Source organism: Centropristis striata, chromosome 13 (genome assembly GCF_030273125.1).
Source record: "Centropristis striata isolate RG_2023a ecotype Rhode Island chromosome 13, C.striata_1.0, whole genome shotgun sequence".
In the NCBI taxonomy this organism is placed as follows: domain Eukaryota; kingdom Metazoa; phylum Chordata; class Actinopteri; order Perciformes; family Serranidae; genus Centropristis; species Centropristis striata.
In genome coordinates this window covers 13423754-13440676 of record NC_081529.1, presented here as the reverse complement: position 1 = coordinate 13440676, position 16923 = coordinate 13423754, and the positions used below count along the sequence as shown (strand labels likewise).

At 38.7% G+C, this 16923-nt stretch overlaps 2 protein-coding genes across 2 annotated transcripts; both read left to right on the top strand.

Moving 5' to 3' along the window:
• Positions 1-245: 245 nt before the first annotated feature.
• LOC131983355 (uncharacterized) lies at positions 246-9520 on the top strand. Its single transcript, XM_059348077.1, has 5 exons — positions 246-366; positions 6081-6116; positions 7628-7951; positions 8960-9143; positions 9196-9520. The coding sequence occupies exons 1-5, from the start codon at positions 351-353 to the stop codon at positions 9518-9520; spliced, it is 885 nt and encodes a 294-aa protein (XP_059204060.1). The 5' UTR covers positions 246-350.
• Positions 9521-14519: 4999 nt separating this feature from the next.
• Positions 14520-16465, top strand: hspb9 (heat shock protein, alpha-crystallin-related, 9). The gene is made up of 2 exons (XM_059348808.1): positions 14520-14790; positions 15652-16465. The coding sequence occupies exons 1-2, from the start codon at positions 14567-14569 to the stop codon at positions 16103-16105; spliced, it is 678 nt and encodes a 225-aa protein (XP_059204791.1). The 5' UTR covers positions 14520-14566; the 3' UTR covers positions 16106-16465.
• Positions 16466-16923: the final 458 nt, after the last annotated feature.

Genomic DNA, 16923 nt, shown 5'->3' with positions numbered 1-16923 from the left:
GAGCATATATATTTTTTGCACATGACTGATGGCTGAGCCGACTGCTATCCTAACTGTGCTAACACCACCGCGAACAGGCGGCCACATTACGACAGAGCTAGCAGCATAACCTGGGTGGGAAACCGGTGGGTGACCATTATGCTTCCACAACAATGTCCTGTGTCTGGAAGGCATCATCAGCGATAACCGCCAAATGAGAGCAGTGCAGAGTGGTGGCGAGTGTGACACACAGAGGGCCTCGCAGCTGGACCGGCTACCACAACTATTTCTTGTTGTTTGAACAAAAAGCTCAGTTTAAAAGACACACAGAGGCAGTGTGACTTCATTCTCTGGTCTGAAGGCTTTACTCCATGATGTCTTTTCATAGTAAGTAGTTGTTTACTGCTAAATTAATGTTCTAAATGTTGTGTACTGTCCCTTTAAATGCAGCACCATGTTGCCAAAACTTCGCTTAACATTTTTCCATCAAATCCTCAAACAAATGAGTGTGTTTGTCCGTGTCTGTGTGTTTCAGAGCTCCGGCAGCAGATGAAAATATCGGTCAATGAGCATTACACTTCCTTACACACCACTAGTGCATTTACAGTTCAAGCATGATTCTCTCCAGGATGAATTACAGTGAATCTAACAACAGGAAACACACAAAAAAACATAGTCACTTTTTCAACAATCATAATTATGAATACAGAAACATCTGATAAGAGCTGCATGATCATGTTGTATTTCCTGGTATAACTGGTTCACAATGGCTTAGCAGCCCATTGGGCTTATTTGTACAAAAATGAAAGTCTGTTAACATTCTGTCACTTATCAAAATGTGTAGACTAAGTCGACTCAACCAGACCATGTTTTTATTTCATGACCTTGCCAAAAAGATCAGTTAACCATAGCCAGATAGGTCAAAAAATAACATAGAGGTCATCATTATGTTGTTCTTATTTGAGAAGAAATTTGTCGGAAAAAGGTCAGTCAGAGAAAATTTATTCAATGGAATATTTGCAAGACAGTACTAAAAATAAAGACGTCAGTGGAGAAATTCTCAGTAATTCTTTCTATAATTTGTGCAAAGTTTGCATATTTTCTGTGGAAATAGAGAAGCTACAGGCTCAATAAGCACCTCAGCGTGACAACAGTGCAGTGGAAGTTGAAAGCAGGTTGAAAGGGGTTCAGAGGACGGAAGGTTGAATCGAGACTACCGCAGGCTTCAGGCTGAGCTGCCACAGGGCTGCGGTGGCAGCGTTCTCACATCACTAACTTCCTCAGCCTTCTCACGCTATGAGGCTCACTGAGCTGTCAGTATCGCTCTGTGTAACACAAGTGTGCACCACCTCTTCATGAAAAACTTAATTATAATAGTGATATTTTCTTTCTTTTTCTAAATCTTTTCATATTTACAGCTGGTTTGGAACAGGCAGAAATTGGATAACAAGAAATCCAAGAAAGAACACATGACATTGGACAAACACCCTGTAGCCTGCATGGTGTTTTCCACTGCAGCACTGTGCATTCACAACTATGTCACCAAAATAACTACAATGAACAAAGCATGTTGGTTCATGCACTGTACCTAAAAACATCCTGTTATTGGAGGATTGTTGTATGGTAGAGAGGACATGCTCTATTATTAAAATCCTGTGTTGTCGTGGCCTCTGGTGGCTGCTACTGGGTATTACAAGAGGTCTGCAGATGAGAGAGGAGCAGTAAACTGTGACCAGGTGAACCTAATCCAGCAATCAACCCTCACAGTATAAAACCCTTGCTCTTCTCTTCACTCATTGCCAGATAGTTCCTCTCACTCCGCTCATGTTTTTGCTACTTGCTGCTGTTAATTAGCTTGTGTGGTAATGCTCCTCTGTGCTTTCTACATTGCTTCAGATCATTGGGCCTCACTAGTGCAGTGTCCGTAGGGAGTATGTATTCGTATAGTGGGAGATTAAGTAGATTTTTCAATTATTGCCAAATGAGGTTGTGTGTGAAAGTGGGATGTACAATGAGGTGCAATGCTCTTGCGTAGTGTTAATATACAAAGTGTATATTGGGTAATGGATGTACATTGAGATATGAAAAGACACAGAAATAGTTATTTTAAGAAAAAGAAACTTAATTCCCTGGAAACTTTTCAAATATTATTGAAAAATGTTACCTTACATTTACATTACTTTTACATTCATTTAGCAGACACTTTTATCCAAAGCGACTTACAGGAAAAAAGGGGAACAATTAAGGTATAGTCTAATAAGAGCCATTCGTGCAGCAATAAGTGCTAGTTACAATTTTTTAAGGAGTAGAATTGTCGTGTGGTGCTTGGAGAGAAGATGCTCTCTGAAGAGCTGGGTCTTCAGGAGTTTTTTAAAGGTAGAGAGGGACGCCCCTGCTCTGGTAGGAACAAGAAATGCAAAGAGTTTGGATTGCCTTGGACCAACAGGGGGGCAGAGCCAGGCGCCATTCATCGGAAGAGCACAACGGTCGTGAGGTAGTATATGCCTGAATCAGGGCGTTCAGGTAGCTGGGTGCAGTACCGGAGACAACTTTATAGGTCAGCATTAGAGATTTGAATTTGATGCGGGCTTCAACAGGTAGCCAGTGGAGCTCAATGAGCAGCGGTGTGAATTGTGACCTTTTTGGCCTTGTAGCGCACTTTAAAACTCAGAAAGATAGGTAGGCTAAATAGACTTACAGATGAGATGAGTCAGGCGTGGAAATCCAGAGCGAATTGTGTTACTGACCAGGTGTAGGCCTATCACACAATGGGGTGGAGCTCCCCTAAAAGGTGTCCGATCAGAAACAGTGCAATGCCGCAACACGTCCTACGTAAATAATGATGATATTTTGAAAAATGAATTCAAAAATCTTCAAAATTGAGGATGCACACCTTCGTGCCATGCGCAAGCATTGCATGCGCAAGTCAGTCTGACTAACGGTCAGCGAGATATGCCCTAGACACACACACACACACACACACACACACACACACACAGACGCTTCTTGCTTTTATAGATCGATGCTCCAATGCCTGCCTGCCTGTCTTCATGCCCGCCTGTCGCTTGCTACCCTGTTCTCTCCACGTGCTGAAGTGGGGTCGCCATTACCACATGGTAGACGACCATCAAAAGACTTTGTTCCCTGCACCTTAGCACTCGTCACCTCACCTGCTACGGTTCGATCCTGGGAATAACCTCCAGGTCTCCCCCTGCACATTACACCAGCTGTAATCAAATAAGGATGTGTGTTTGCAATGATGTTCATAACAGGATGGATGGATGCTTGTTTGCATCACTGTTATGCAACTTGCAAGTTTTATGCAGGTTTTGGACCATAAATCAAGAATTCATTTGCTAATCATGACAAATCAAGGATGAAATTGTGCCATTTTAATATGAAAGGTTAAAGGTCAACTTCACTGTGACATGTTTTGCAAAGAAAAACTTTTCTGGGAATTATTCAACACCATAAAAGAAGTGGAAACATTTGGTCTGAGACTGAATTGTTGTGTGTAATGTGAGCTCGAATCAACATTGTTTCCACTTCCTAGATGTTGTGTTTTCATCTTATTTTGCTGCTAAAAATTCAATGATGGGAGTGAAAAAATGCCATCCATGTAATTTGTGCATTTAAAGTAAAATATTTGCCTAAAAAAATTGATATATGAAATTCCAACAACTCTCGAGTGAATGTTTGCTGAGCAGACGGCTCTGTTGGAACAACGGGACAGAGGCAGATTAAGTCAGAAGTTTGGCATTAATTCATCATCATGCTTCTATATGCAGTGCGGGTTTGTTACGTTACATATAGAAACAAAAAAATGTAAAGAAAGGTAGGTTTATTGTCCAGGGAGCAAACATTTACTTAGGAGCTGTTGGTGTTCTGGAGGTAGCTTTCAGACTGAGATGAATTTGTTTAGCACATTTGCGTGTCCTGTCCTACCGCCTCAAGCGTCTCATTGTTTGGATTACAGCATCAGGTGATGACACGACTTCAGATCTCGTCTTACAAGCAGACTAAGGCCATTTTGACAATTAACAGAGTAAAAAAAAGGCAAATATGTTTTATTGCATTTGTGAGTCTTCTTCAGACCTTCATTAAATATTAGTGAAAGGCTAACAGACCAGCAGCTCTCCCAACATGTCGCTCCCTGCACAATAAACTGAACTTCCATTTTACAGTTTAGTAACTCTATGTACTGTACTGCCCAGTATATAAATGGATGATGAAGTCTCCCCTTTACTACAGAAGTAAATCAGGCTTTCCCCAAAGGGATTTGTAAACAGCAAACAAGAGAGCTCTTTCTCAGAAATGAATTTCTGAAGTCTGAAAACAGAGCCCAGAGGAGGTGCAGAACTCAGGTCAATACAATTACAATATGCTGAGCAGTTTCTATGGTACTGTTGCCAAATTATGACAAAACACTATTACAGAGCCGAGCATTCAGGGGAATTTATAGGTTAGCACTTCACAGCCGAACCTCACAGCGTTTTTGCTGTAAAGCCACAAAGCCACTGTTCCTTTTCTCTTACAGACTGGAACTTCAAATAATTCAAAGTCATCATTAACACAACCCTCAGCTCCTCAAAGACTGGGCCAGAAGGAATAGCACTTCTTCAAAATGCCCTTTTAAATTTGTGTGGTCTTTATGTGGCATTTTCAATTTTGGAGAAATAAAACCTTAAGTTTCAGTCTTCCACATTTCAAACAGACAAAAGTAAGAGAAAGAAACACTCTCAGACAGGAGACGGCATGTTGCCACAAAAGAGAAACACAGCATTTCAACACCCTTATGTGTGTGCAGGGGTTTAAAAAAGGGTGTTTTTAACAACTCTTCTGGCAACTAAATTAAACAAGCCCTGGCATAGCCCTCTGGAGGCAAGACCCAAAGTAACAATGACAAGCAAAGGGGCCGTAGCTCCGCCTGTGTTTGGCACAACGGTGAGAGGCTGCTATCTTTCTACCTCAAACATACATGCAACCACTCCAAAAATGTTGGGACATGATATCAAAACTGATAAATGCTAATCCTTTGTGACATTTCTTCAATTGAAAACTGCATAAACATGTATTTCATGTTCAAACATGAAGATCTGAATTCTGAATTGGATTGGATTAGTTTGTATTTACATTCTTTGCAGCATCCAAACTTTTTTTTTTTTGAGTATTATGTCATACCTATGTTATGGAAAAGTAAAAGCCCTATGTTTCAAATGTTTACTGAAAGGTTGAAGGACATTAGCATCATCATACTTATATAACCAAAAGTCAAAGTAGCTATTATGCAGAATAATGTATATTATAATATTGTATTTTAAGTTGGGATGCATTTAAGTGTGCATCATTTTATCCCTATTGTTGGAGCTACTTCCTATACTGCTGGGTAGTCTGTATATTTCCTCCAGATATAATAACAGTAATATAATAACAGTAAAAAATCGTATAATCTTAAAAGTAACTAACAATTTAAATGACATACAGTATACGGTAAGTATAAAGTAGCCTTACAAAACATGGAAATATGCTACTCAATTAAAGTGTAAATACCATTTTCAACACATTTTCATATAGGTTCCATGTATCTTCTAGTTTCATATGATATTAATATATTTTCTGTAGCTTTAAAATTGATTCTGCCACAGCCACCAAAAAAAAAGGTGTGCCGTCAGATTGCCAAGCGGTTACACATCTTTAACTCCCTGTGTTATGGATTACTTTATAGCACTAAATGTGATTCAGTTATGGCTATTTTAAGAGTCTGTTTATGTTACTGGATGGCTGACGTAGAACATATGAGTATTTGGAACTCTGCTGAAACAGTTTCTGCTGAAATGTAAAGAGAGGAAAAGAAAGAAGCCAAAAAGAGGAAGAAGTATTTCAATCATCTTTTCAGTATGACACAGAGCAGCCTCAGTGGCAGCAATGGTGAGAATACAACAGAGAAACCTTCGCCATTTGGCCATGGGTAAGAGATATATTCCAAAATGTAATTTGTTTTTTCACAGTTATATCGACATGAAGCCCCTTAAGGATCATTTGTTTAATTTAAAGATTGCTACATATAATGAGCCTTACCATTTTTTCTTTTGTCTCTTTAGTCTCTTTTTTCTTGATCTCCACTTCTACTGCTGCAGGTCAGTTAATTCTATTGTATGTTGTATAATCTCAATCAAGTAGTATTAAGATGTTGACAGGCTGAACATATATTCTGACCACACATGAACACAACAAAGTATGTGTGTTGACAACTTTACCATGTAAGCAACATGTTCAGCAACCTTCAGTGTATCAAGGCTATAATAGATTGGGATTCTTCATTAGTTTTGATTTCACTGTGAATTTTTTGTTTTAAAATTCATGTGTGAGATTGCTAGTTTTTAGAGTGAGTTTGCTAGTTTTTATTAGTTTTTAGAGTGAGTTTGCTAGTTTTTATTAGTTTTTAGAGTGAGTTTGCTAGTTTTTTGAGTGAGTTTGCTAGTTTTTATTAGTTTTTAGAGTGAGTTTGCTAGTTTTTTGAGTGAGTTTGCTAGTTTTTATTAGTTTTTAGAGTGAGTTTGATGGTTTTTATTTGTTTTTAGAGTGAGTGTGATAGTTTTTAGAGTGAGTTTGATAGTTTTATTAGTTTTTAGAGTGAGTTTGTTAGTTTTTACAGTGAGTTTTTTTAGAGTTAGTTTGCTAGTTTTTATTAGTTTTTAGAGTGAGTTTGCTAGTTTCTATCAGTTTTTATATTTAAAAAAAGTGTTTTGAATTAGTTTGAGTGAAGTGTTGAACTTTTTGAAGGCAATCAACTCACATAGTCACATCCCAGTCTCAATAAACATATTAACCAATGCTTCCTGTATGAAAAAAGTTCAAAAGAAAGACAAAAATAAATAAAAGACAATGGACATTTTCACTTTAACTTAGTTAGTTTTGTAACCACACAATACAGTTTCAGTTAGTTAAACTCGTTTTTATTTTTATTTCAGTTAAGTAATATGTTTTTTCAAATCTAATTTTCGTCATTTTGCTAGTTTTACTTAGTTTAACTATAATAACCTTGCAGTGTACCATAATAACTGGCACCGTGCCACGACGAGTATATAAGAAGTTTCTAGTCTCTGTAACCTTTTCATTCATTCTGAAGCCACAACTGAATTCTGCGTCGTGTGGATTAAATGTGCATTGAATGACCACCTCTCCGCTTGTTCTCCCTGTAGAACCTGATAATGTAATAAATTCCCGATAATGTAATGACCCCGATAATGTAACAAAAATCTGCACTTGAGTCCATTGAAAATGTAATAAAACCTGATAATGTAATAACTTCCCGATAATGTAATAAAGTGCATTTCCCAATAATGTAATACACTTTTTTTTTTTTTTTTTTTTACCAATAATGTAATAAAGTATAACATTAATGGGAGGTTATTACATTATCAGGTTAGCCTTCATCTCGCACGTCCTGATAATGTAATAATTCCCCAATATTGTAATAATTTAACAGCAGACCACCCATTACTTGGGTTCACGTGGTGATACTGTGTAGGCAACACTAGCTCAAGAGCTCTAGCGCCACCAACAGGTCAAAAGTTAATAAACATTGAATTTTGACCTGTTGGTGGCGCTAGAGCTCTACTGTTACTGTTGTTCCTTTCCTCCTCAGTGCCACTGCAGCAGCCCCGTATCTCCCTGTCGTCTCCTAACAGAGAGCTGGTTTGGGGCCCTGGAGGTGCAGAGGTCACCAGGGGTAACAGGTTTGGTCTCACCTGCTCCATCAACTCCAGCTATTCTGAGGGTCGTTTCTTTGTCATCTTCTCTGGCTCAAACCTCACCAACAGCAAACCAGCAGTCAACCACTCTGCCACTTTCGACTTCCCTGTGGCTGACTATGAACACGCGGGCAACTACAGCTGTGTGTATGAGGTCACTCTGTCCTCAAGAAGATTCACTTCTACACAGAAGGAATCAATTCGTCTCACCATTAAAAGTAAGTTGAATTTTAACTCAATGTTGCTGTATTTTATGGGCAAAAGCTGATTGATACACAGGTTACTGCTTACTGTATGTTGCTGCACCACTTTATTTTTTGTTTGTGGGCGTTTGGAAGAAACCTGCCAACTCCAGCATCCAGCAACGATCAATTAATCGCTATGTTTTTATACATGCTCCAGTATGTATAAAAACATGCATACATGGGCAAAATAAAAGAAATGTATATACAGTACTGTGCAAAAGCCTGTTTTAATAACGGACGCTTTTATTTTGAAAGGATGAAAAGAGACTTCCTGTCGATCATAAATCTAACTCAAGTGACTACTGTAAAGATAACGTACGGCCACAGCACTGAACGCTCGGCCGTATTTCAGTTCAGTGAGTACTGATAACCAGTGATAGTATTAATTTCAAGTACATCAAAGCTATTTAAAATCTATCTAGAATAGAATTTAGAATATGTTTAAGACTTAGAGACACAAAGTGGATTAAACCTGAATATTTCACTGGTCCTGGCTGAATTTGGCTGCTACTCAGTTTCATAAAAGCAGCAGTGCATAACTCACCATGGAGATGTTTTCTATGAATTTTTTAATTTTATTTTACAGTATAGTACAATAAGTTATGTGATAACAAATATTCAGTGTAAACTGAAAAACCTATATATTTAAATGCATATTGTGCCGCGTCACTGTTTCTTTGCTCGCCATTTTTAAATCTCCTGGTAGACCAGTGTGTGCAAGGCATTATGGGTACACGGGGCGCACAGAGGATACACATGTGCATCCTTGGAATTTGGGCAAAAGAAGGACTCTGTCCTCTGGAGGATCCTGGACATTGGGACAGTCCTCCGACGGATGTTGATGAGGCAGTATCCTTCAAATTCAGCTGTTTGAGGATCCTTCCTTGACATTGGGATACAGCTAGAGAGTGAGAAGTGAAGGGACCTGAAAAAAAGTCTTGAATTCTCAGGACCAACTGTTAAATATTTTATCTCTCCTAGTGCCTTTGCTGCCTGTGGTCTCCTCAGTAGTTGCTGGGGGTCTAGTGCTACTCCTTCTGGTCTTGGTGGTGGTCTGTCTGGTCTACAAGAGAAGAAGACGAGCTCTGCAGCCTGGATCCCCCATCCAAACTCAAAGTCTGTTTTCACAGGACTTACAATTGCTGTTTGTTAACTTTCATCTTGTGTTTAAATTTACTCTGATATCCTGATTTGTGTCTCTCAGTGGCTGTAATCAGGAACGATTATGATGATGACGTGCCTGAGGATGAGGAGGCTGACTATGTGAATGTTGATCCAGTGAACAACAAAGAGAAAGCAGGGGCCGCGGAAGAAGAATATAGTGATTATGAGAGTGATGAAGATCATGATTATGAGGAAGCGGGCCATGGCCCAAATTTAATAAAGGCCAAGGAGATCCTTTTCAGTGAACAGGAAAACGGACAAGAAGAAGAAGAAGAAAGCAGCGATGATGAAGCTGACTATGAAAATGTAAGCCTGTCATTCGTTGAAGAAACTGTGGATATTTATGGACAAGATGAGAATATTTATCAAAACATTTGAAGTGTCACAGTGGTCACCATGGACACAACAATGTTGATGATTAGATTTAGGATATGCCACACCATATTCATATTATTATGTGGTTCTGTATCATAAATTATATTTTTTTGTGACGTTGATGCCTGTATAGGGTGTTAATATAACTGGAGGGTCTTTAGCAGTGGTGGAAAAGTATTCAGATCACTTACTTAAGTAAAAGTGGTAATGCCACACTGAAATTACTCCACTACAAGTAAAAGTACAAAAGTATCAGCATCAAAATGTACTTAAAGTATCAAAAGTAAAAGTACTTGTTATGCAGAATGGACCCATTCAGACTGTTTCATATATTCTAAATATATTATTTCATTATTTGTATTGGTGCATTTATGTAAGCAGCATTTTCATTTTGTAAAGACAGGGCTCATTTTAACTACTTAATATACTGTTATGAGGTATAATTTAGAAACAAATGACTAATCACTTTAAATGTATCATGTTTTTCATGTTAAATCTAACAACAACAACAACAACAACAACATCTAACAAGTAACTAAAGCTGTCAGATAAATGTAGTGCAGTAGAAGTATAAAGTTACATAAAATGGAAATACTCAACGTCAATGTAACACAAGTACCTCAAAACTGTACCTAAGTACAGAACTTGAGTAAATGTACTTAGGGCGTTTTCACACCAGAAAATCCGTACCAAAGAAGATAGGTGTGAAAGCGCCCTTAGTGACAGTCCACCACTGGTCTTTGGACAATGAGCTTCATTATATGTAGACAATAGGTGCTCACTCGCAAAATATTAAGATAACAAGAGAGTCATCAAGCAATATGTACATTGTGTCTAAAAATCAAAAATAAATAAGTTTGATATTTTATCATACACATAAGATATTACTCATTAAATGTTTATGATTTTGATGAAAAGGTCGAGCATGGTTCTTTGAAACCCATTTCAGTGTATTTTAATTTGGAACTCTCTCTATAGTTAAAGCAAGGAATAAACTGAATAGTGTATTTCCTTAAATGTTGAACTATTCCTCTCCTTGTTATTGACAACATTTATATTAGAATTTTTTAAAATAAATGTTTTAATATTTAAGTGTTTTCTTTCTGCATAGCACACACATAATGCAGATATGAGGGGGTGGGGGAGTCTTTAACTGGATGGTCTCATACAGCCACAAATAATGTGCAGACAGGGCTGGGTGGTGTAATAATAACAACCAGTCATTTACAGCTGAGCGGCAGCCATCTTGAATCTCCCTTTCTATTTCTGTCCCTGGAATCCCCCGGCTCACTGACACATTTCTTTAGCTTTGCAGTAGTCATCCTGGTAACTTAAACGTGACAGCATTTGGCTAGTATTGTTGCTTGTGAGTCTCTGTGTGTGTCATTGTGACAAAATGTGGACACCACAAGAATTAATTCTTAAACCAGGAAGTAAGTTAGTATTTTAGCACCCTGGGGTCTAACCTCTCATACTCAATGAGGATTTTCAGTGGGTTGGTGGTTAGATGCCTGAAATAAGGTCTGTGGTTAACACAAGCTGAAGTGACTGAAGCATTTTAAAATATGTCATACTCTCTTTCTCTCTATTTTGGTCCTTAAAAAGGCGGTTGCTAACAAGCACCTAAATGAGACTACAGTGGTTGTCAGGGATAATAAAAGTCATCATGCCGGACACGAAAAAATATACATCTCTGTTAGAAGTTAAGTGATATTTGGCTTAAGGCAGAGATTATATTAATGAACAATATATTAGGCTACAGATTCGCTAGCTTGTCAAAACCGCTGGTTAGCTTGTTGGAGACTGTCTGAAGCTAACGATAGTGACGTAGAAGTAATGACACCGTGAGGCGTTCGCTATAGCATATTGTTAGTTTTTTTACTTCTGTCAACTGCATTAACACTTCATACATCATAAAAGAGGTGTTCATTTGTGAAGGTTATCCTGCTGAACAAAACGTGTAAGCATCAGAAACGTGAGTGTGCCACAGAGCTGATTTTCTACTATGATCCAAAATCCAATGCGAATTTCCAATAGAGCCCACAGTGATGCTAATTCTGGATTGGCCAACAACATAATTTCCTCTGCTCTCTATAGAGAATTCAATTTGAGATTTTAACCTTAAAGGTGTACTCCAGTGATTTAGTATTGCACTTCTTGCACTTGTGCGTGTTTGCCACAGAGCTTATTTCCTGCCATGATCCAAAATCCAATGCGAAAATCCCAAACACTCATTTTGTTTCCTCTCTTTTGTCGGAGAAACTACCATGGATGCAATACAATACAATTTTAAATACTTTGCCAGGTGGTTAAATATCTAAACACTATTGGACACTATATGTCAGTGCAAGAAAAGGGGCGAGAATATTCTTTATATAGCACTTAAACAGACCCTTTTTTTTAAAGTGTCTTCAAGCACACATTTCTCTCCTCAAAGCCACCTGACTCCTTTGACAAAAACTGTCATTTTACCTCGCAGTTGTTGGTCCTCTGCTGTCTTGATTGCTTAGTTTTATGTTATCCTGTGACTTTTTGGTCTCAAATCCAAACTATTGAGGTGTATAGGGCAGTACTTTATTTCCCTTCTGTGCCAGTACTCTCTTCTCCAAACAAGCAACCTAGGCTACCAACACACACTAGCTATAGAATATATACATGTGTGTGGCAATGTCATCAAAAAATATATATTCTAAATAACTTTGAAAAGAAGTATTTTGGCACTAAAACATACAGAATGTAAAAAGTTGGTTTTGAATACACAAGAGGCACTACTGGGAAGCTACAGAATGATATAAAAATGTCCAGATCATTAAAAAAAACAACTCACCCTTTACTATCTAAATGTAGTTCAAATGTATGTATCAGAATCATAAAAACATTAAGTCATCTAATAAAAAAAAAAAAGTCTAAAAATGACCACTTGAAAAAAAAACCACCTGGATGACGCATCAACAAAAACAGAACGCAAGTCAAGTCAAGTCAAAACAGCAGTATTTAAAACTACTTAGTGTTCGGACGGAGGGTTTTTAACCATTTTTATCCATTCTTGATATGAATAAAATTGCATTATTCAGCACCAAATGGTATCACCCCAAAAATTGCTGCAACAACTTATGGGACATAGTTGAACATAGAAATGGACTTCAGATAGCAACATATTAATATTATGACCCCTTATACACCCCAATAGGTTTCAATGATTAATTAATTAAGTCATGTTAATTAAAGTCTTTTTGACCAGAACAACTTAACACACAGTGCTGAGCCACATCTCATTACATTACATTACATTACATTTATTGTTGACCTGCTATCTCCCCCTAAACATCCACTGCCCACAACCCCCAATTCTAAAAAAAGGGGACATTGAACACCAACTGGTTATGCAAGGAGATTCTAGTGGGTTACATTATTCATCAATAATATACTGTAAAATTACAGAAATAGCATAATAATAATATATATATAATTATGGTATATATACGGTATGTTTTGTCTAGGCATGCAGAGAAAAGCAGAAGTGGGAAATACCACACTGAGCAGCTGTTTTCAGCCAATCACTCGAGTCAGTTCGCTGTTAGAACTAATGATGTGAAAGCAGTTCATAACGCCTAGAGAGCCACAAATAGATGTGACACTGGCTCCTTGAAATGTTAGTATGCTGGCATCTCTCACACACAAACACACACGCTCTGAGCTCATCCCTCGAAGAAGCAGTGCTGAACGCTGTAACCTGAGACAAGAAGGGCTTTGTTCCCATTGCTGGTCATCATGCACAGTTCTGAACAGCTGCTGAAGTGACATATTTGGTTGCAAGTTTATATCTGTTCAAGGAAAAAAGGGTTTAACAACCCCGCCAACCGAGCAACCACGTAAATACTCTGGAACTGTGTCATACCAGCACAGTATGTACCAATACATACACAGTGTTTAGGTTCTGGGGGATTAGACACAAAAGACTAAATGTTACCCACTAGATTTAAACACTTTTAACCATCCCGTTATGTTCGTATTTCTAGGAACAGCAATAACCCGGGGCATGTTTAATTATCCAATAGTGTCAGAAACTAAAAATCCCAATAAACATTTTTTATATTTCATAAATAACTCAATTAATAACCATTTAAAACAATATTTAGTGCAATGGTGTTCTTTACCTCACACAGGTCATGGTTAAATGAGAATAATGCACCTGTTTTTCATTAAAAATGCATTTTAAAACTTTTATTATGTACATTGGATTTAAAAAAAAAAAAACTTTTTTTTTTTAAATGAAAAAATACTTTTAAATATTTTTTATTGATAAAATTTGAAATGGGTCAATTTGACCTGCAACATAACAGGAGGGTTAAGTTACAGTATGTCAATCGTCACCTATGATGACTTCCTAGCAGCACTGACAAATTCTAGATCACGTTTTCAAATAAACGCTTATTCACTCTCTCAGTTGTTATGTCGAAGACTGTTTTCCTTCTGTTATATGTTTCCTCAACCTAAATTTGAATCAAACCTTATCCCCAACCTTAACCATGAAGGAAGATGTAACAGGAAAAATCTTTTTAACAAGTTGGAAACACCGTTCGACTGAGGCACTTGAAAACACACTTGAAAATATATATTTTTTAAAACAAGGCCAAAACGAACCAAATTGCACAACACTGTCCCTGTATCATGGGAGTTTAAACTCAGATGTGGGACTGCAATGGTGACACAGCCACAAACAGGATATGACCATGAGCTGTCTTTAGCCTTTTGATGAGTTGCAGGGCATGCCTGACCTCGCTGGCACACGCTAACAAACAGAGCTGAGCTCATGGTGTGAAAATAGCACAGTGGGCGGGAAAGAGAAGGACAGCTGGGGTATATAAGAGAGAAGTTGCGTGTGATGTCAAGACGAAGACTTACAAGAAGACTTTGAAAATCATCAATTCTTACTCTTGGAGTCTAAAGACAGCAAGTCTGAGAGAGAGAATCTGCAATCAGGAATCAAAAAGAATATATAGGAAGTCCAGTTGTTCTCAAGGAATAAACTTATCCTCTGATGTCAATATGATGTCCCAGCATGCAGCCATGAGTAGCCTGTTCGGCGACGACCCTTTCTTCAGTGAGGAGCGACTGCTGTGGCCGCTGCGACATGAGGCCCGTTCCTCACTGCAGCAAGACATCTTCAACCAGAGAGTCAAACTAGCTGACAGCCTTCTGAGGGATTTTTACGATGGGTCCCACCTGCTCAAGTTTAACCAGTTGCCCCTAATCTCCTCTACTTTGGCAAGGTGCGTACCGTAAATATGCTCTTTATATGGTCTGAATCAGTGGATGGATTGGCGACTTTGATGAGTTCTCCCCATTGATTGTATTGTAAAGGTCTCAGGTTTGTAGATTGAAAGCCCAAGGATAAACACAACCAGAGAAAAATGTCTGGTCTCAATGCAGCAGGCCTTTATTTAGGTCACAGGTGCAGACTAACATTGCTCTCGCAGGATCCCAGTCAGAATGAGCCCCGATTTATGTAATAATAATTCACATTTCATCTTCTACAAAAGTTGGACTTACACAAAAACCGAGTCCTATTGGCCAGTTACAAATGACATGGACAAGTCAACAGCTGTCCAAGTCTCGTTAGATGATTGTGATACACAATGTGTGTGTGTGTGTGTGTGTGTGTGTGTGTGTGTGTGTTGTTCTTACAGGCGCACATCTATGAGCTACAAAGCCTAAACATGATAACTTCTACAAACCAAACTGTGCTGTCTCAGGTCTGTCTTTGGGAAAGACGAAAGCTACAGTGGACAAAAACACATTGGCTATCTGCTTTTTTATAATTATTCAAATATTCCTATGCAGACACACCTGGCTACAGGAGCCATTTAGCTCAAACCTTTTGCGGGTTTGCCTTATTGTTGGTTCACATCAAGGTTGGATAATATTCCCATTACAAATGTATTGCTCCGGTATTACAGTATTCCTCTTGTGACTGGACCAAAACCACTTTAAATGTCTTGGTGTGCTCAGATCTGCCCAAACAAATTGTCCCAACGAACCATTCTGATTCAATGGGGCTAAACAGTGCTGGTTTCAAAAGACACCAGTGGGGTCAGGGAGCTGATTCTGATCTCGACTCTGTTCTCTTTCAGATTGAGCGATGGTAAAGAGCAGCAGAGAGAGACTCCCAGCACAGAGCTGCGCAAGGAAACTCAGCAGGCTACAGATAACAATGGAGACCTCCTGGTGACTCTCGACGCTCGCGGTTACGCCCCCAACGACATCACTGTTAAACTGGAGGGTCGGAGGCTGGCGGTGGTGGCCATGAAGCAGGCCGGAGCCGAAGAGAGCGAGTCCTTCTCTTCCTCCGCTTCCTCTGCCGCTTTCTGCTCCTCCGCTTCGTCCAAGACAGGATTTGTCCAGAAGATCGACCTTCCTGCTCACCTGGATCTGACTGGCCTCTCCTGCTCCCTGATGGAGGATGGACAGCTGCGTATCCACGCCCCGGTGGCCAAGCTGCCAATCAGTGAGGAGCAGGAGGTGCCCATCCGGTTCAGGACATCTCTGGAATTTCCCATTAGCAAGGAGGAGGAACACACAGACTAAAGCCTACATGACAAACACTCCACACATGCTGTATGAATGAAAACACATTTTTAAATAAAAAGACAGTTTTTTATGCCAACGCACATTCACACTTCACCAAAGGACTGTCTATAATGAGTAAAGTTTACCATTACATTAGGGCTGTAATGAATAGTTTGACACTCATAATATTTATTATATTTATTGTGTTTAAACCCAGTGTTTCCGCACACTTAATACACTTCATGCTCAGGTCAGGGTATGACAACAGACATTTAAATGTAAATAAATTCATTAATTCAGTACAGCCCACCACTACAAAATGAACAGAATATTTGTTGTATTATTATTTGCAATTTGTATGAACTTTTGAAATAAAATAAAGTGTCTGGTTTTCAGAAACTTCCGGTGTCTGCATGGTGCACAGATTTATGAATTAAATAAAATACTTCTTCTTTTGTGATACACTTTTGCAACCAACAGATGGTGCCAGCAAACAATTTTCATAAAGGCTGGACAGGGAGGAGAGTGAACAAGGGAAGAGGAATAAAAGAAGAGTGATAGATGCTGGTATTATATCTAACTACCCTCAGGGGACTAAATTAGTAACTATAAAAGGTTCCAGTGACATTTGGTTTCCTGGGGAGAAGTTATTTGTTGGGATGTCGGAGCAAACAAAGCAGCAGTTTAATGTTTTATAAGCCCTGTCCTGAGGGTATGACGACCGGAAATAAAGTCATAAGGAGAAAACAGGTGGAAGAAGAGAAACTATGGTTGGGTTAGGAAAAAAAGGAAGGTTTTCTTACTTGTCTCTAGTGGCAATCTGGTGATGTGAATAG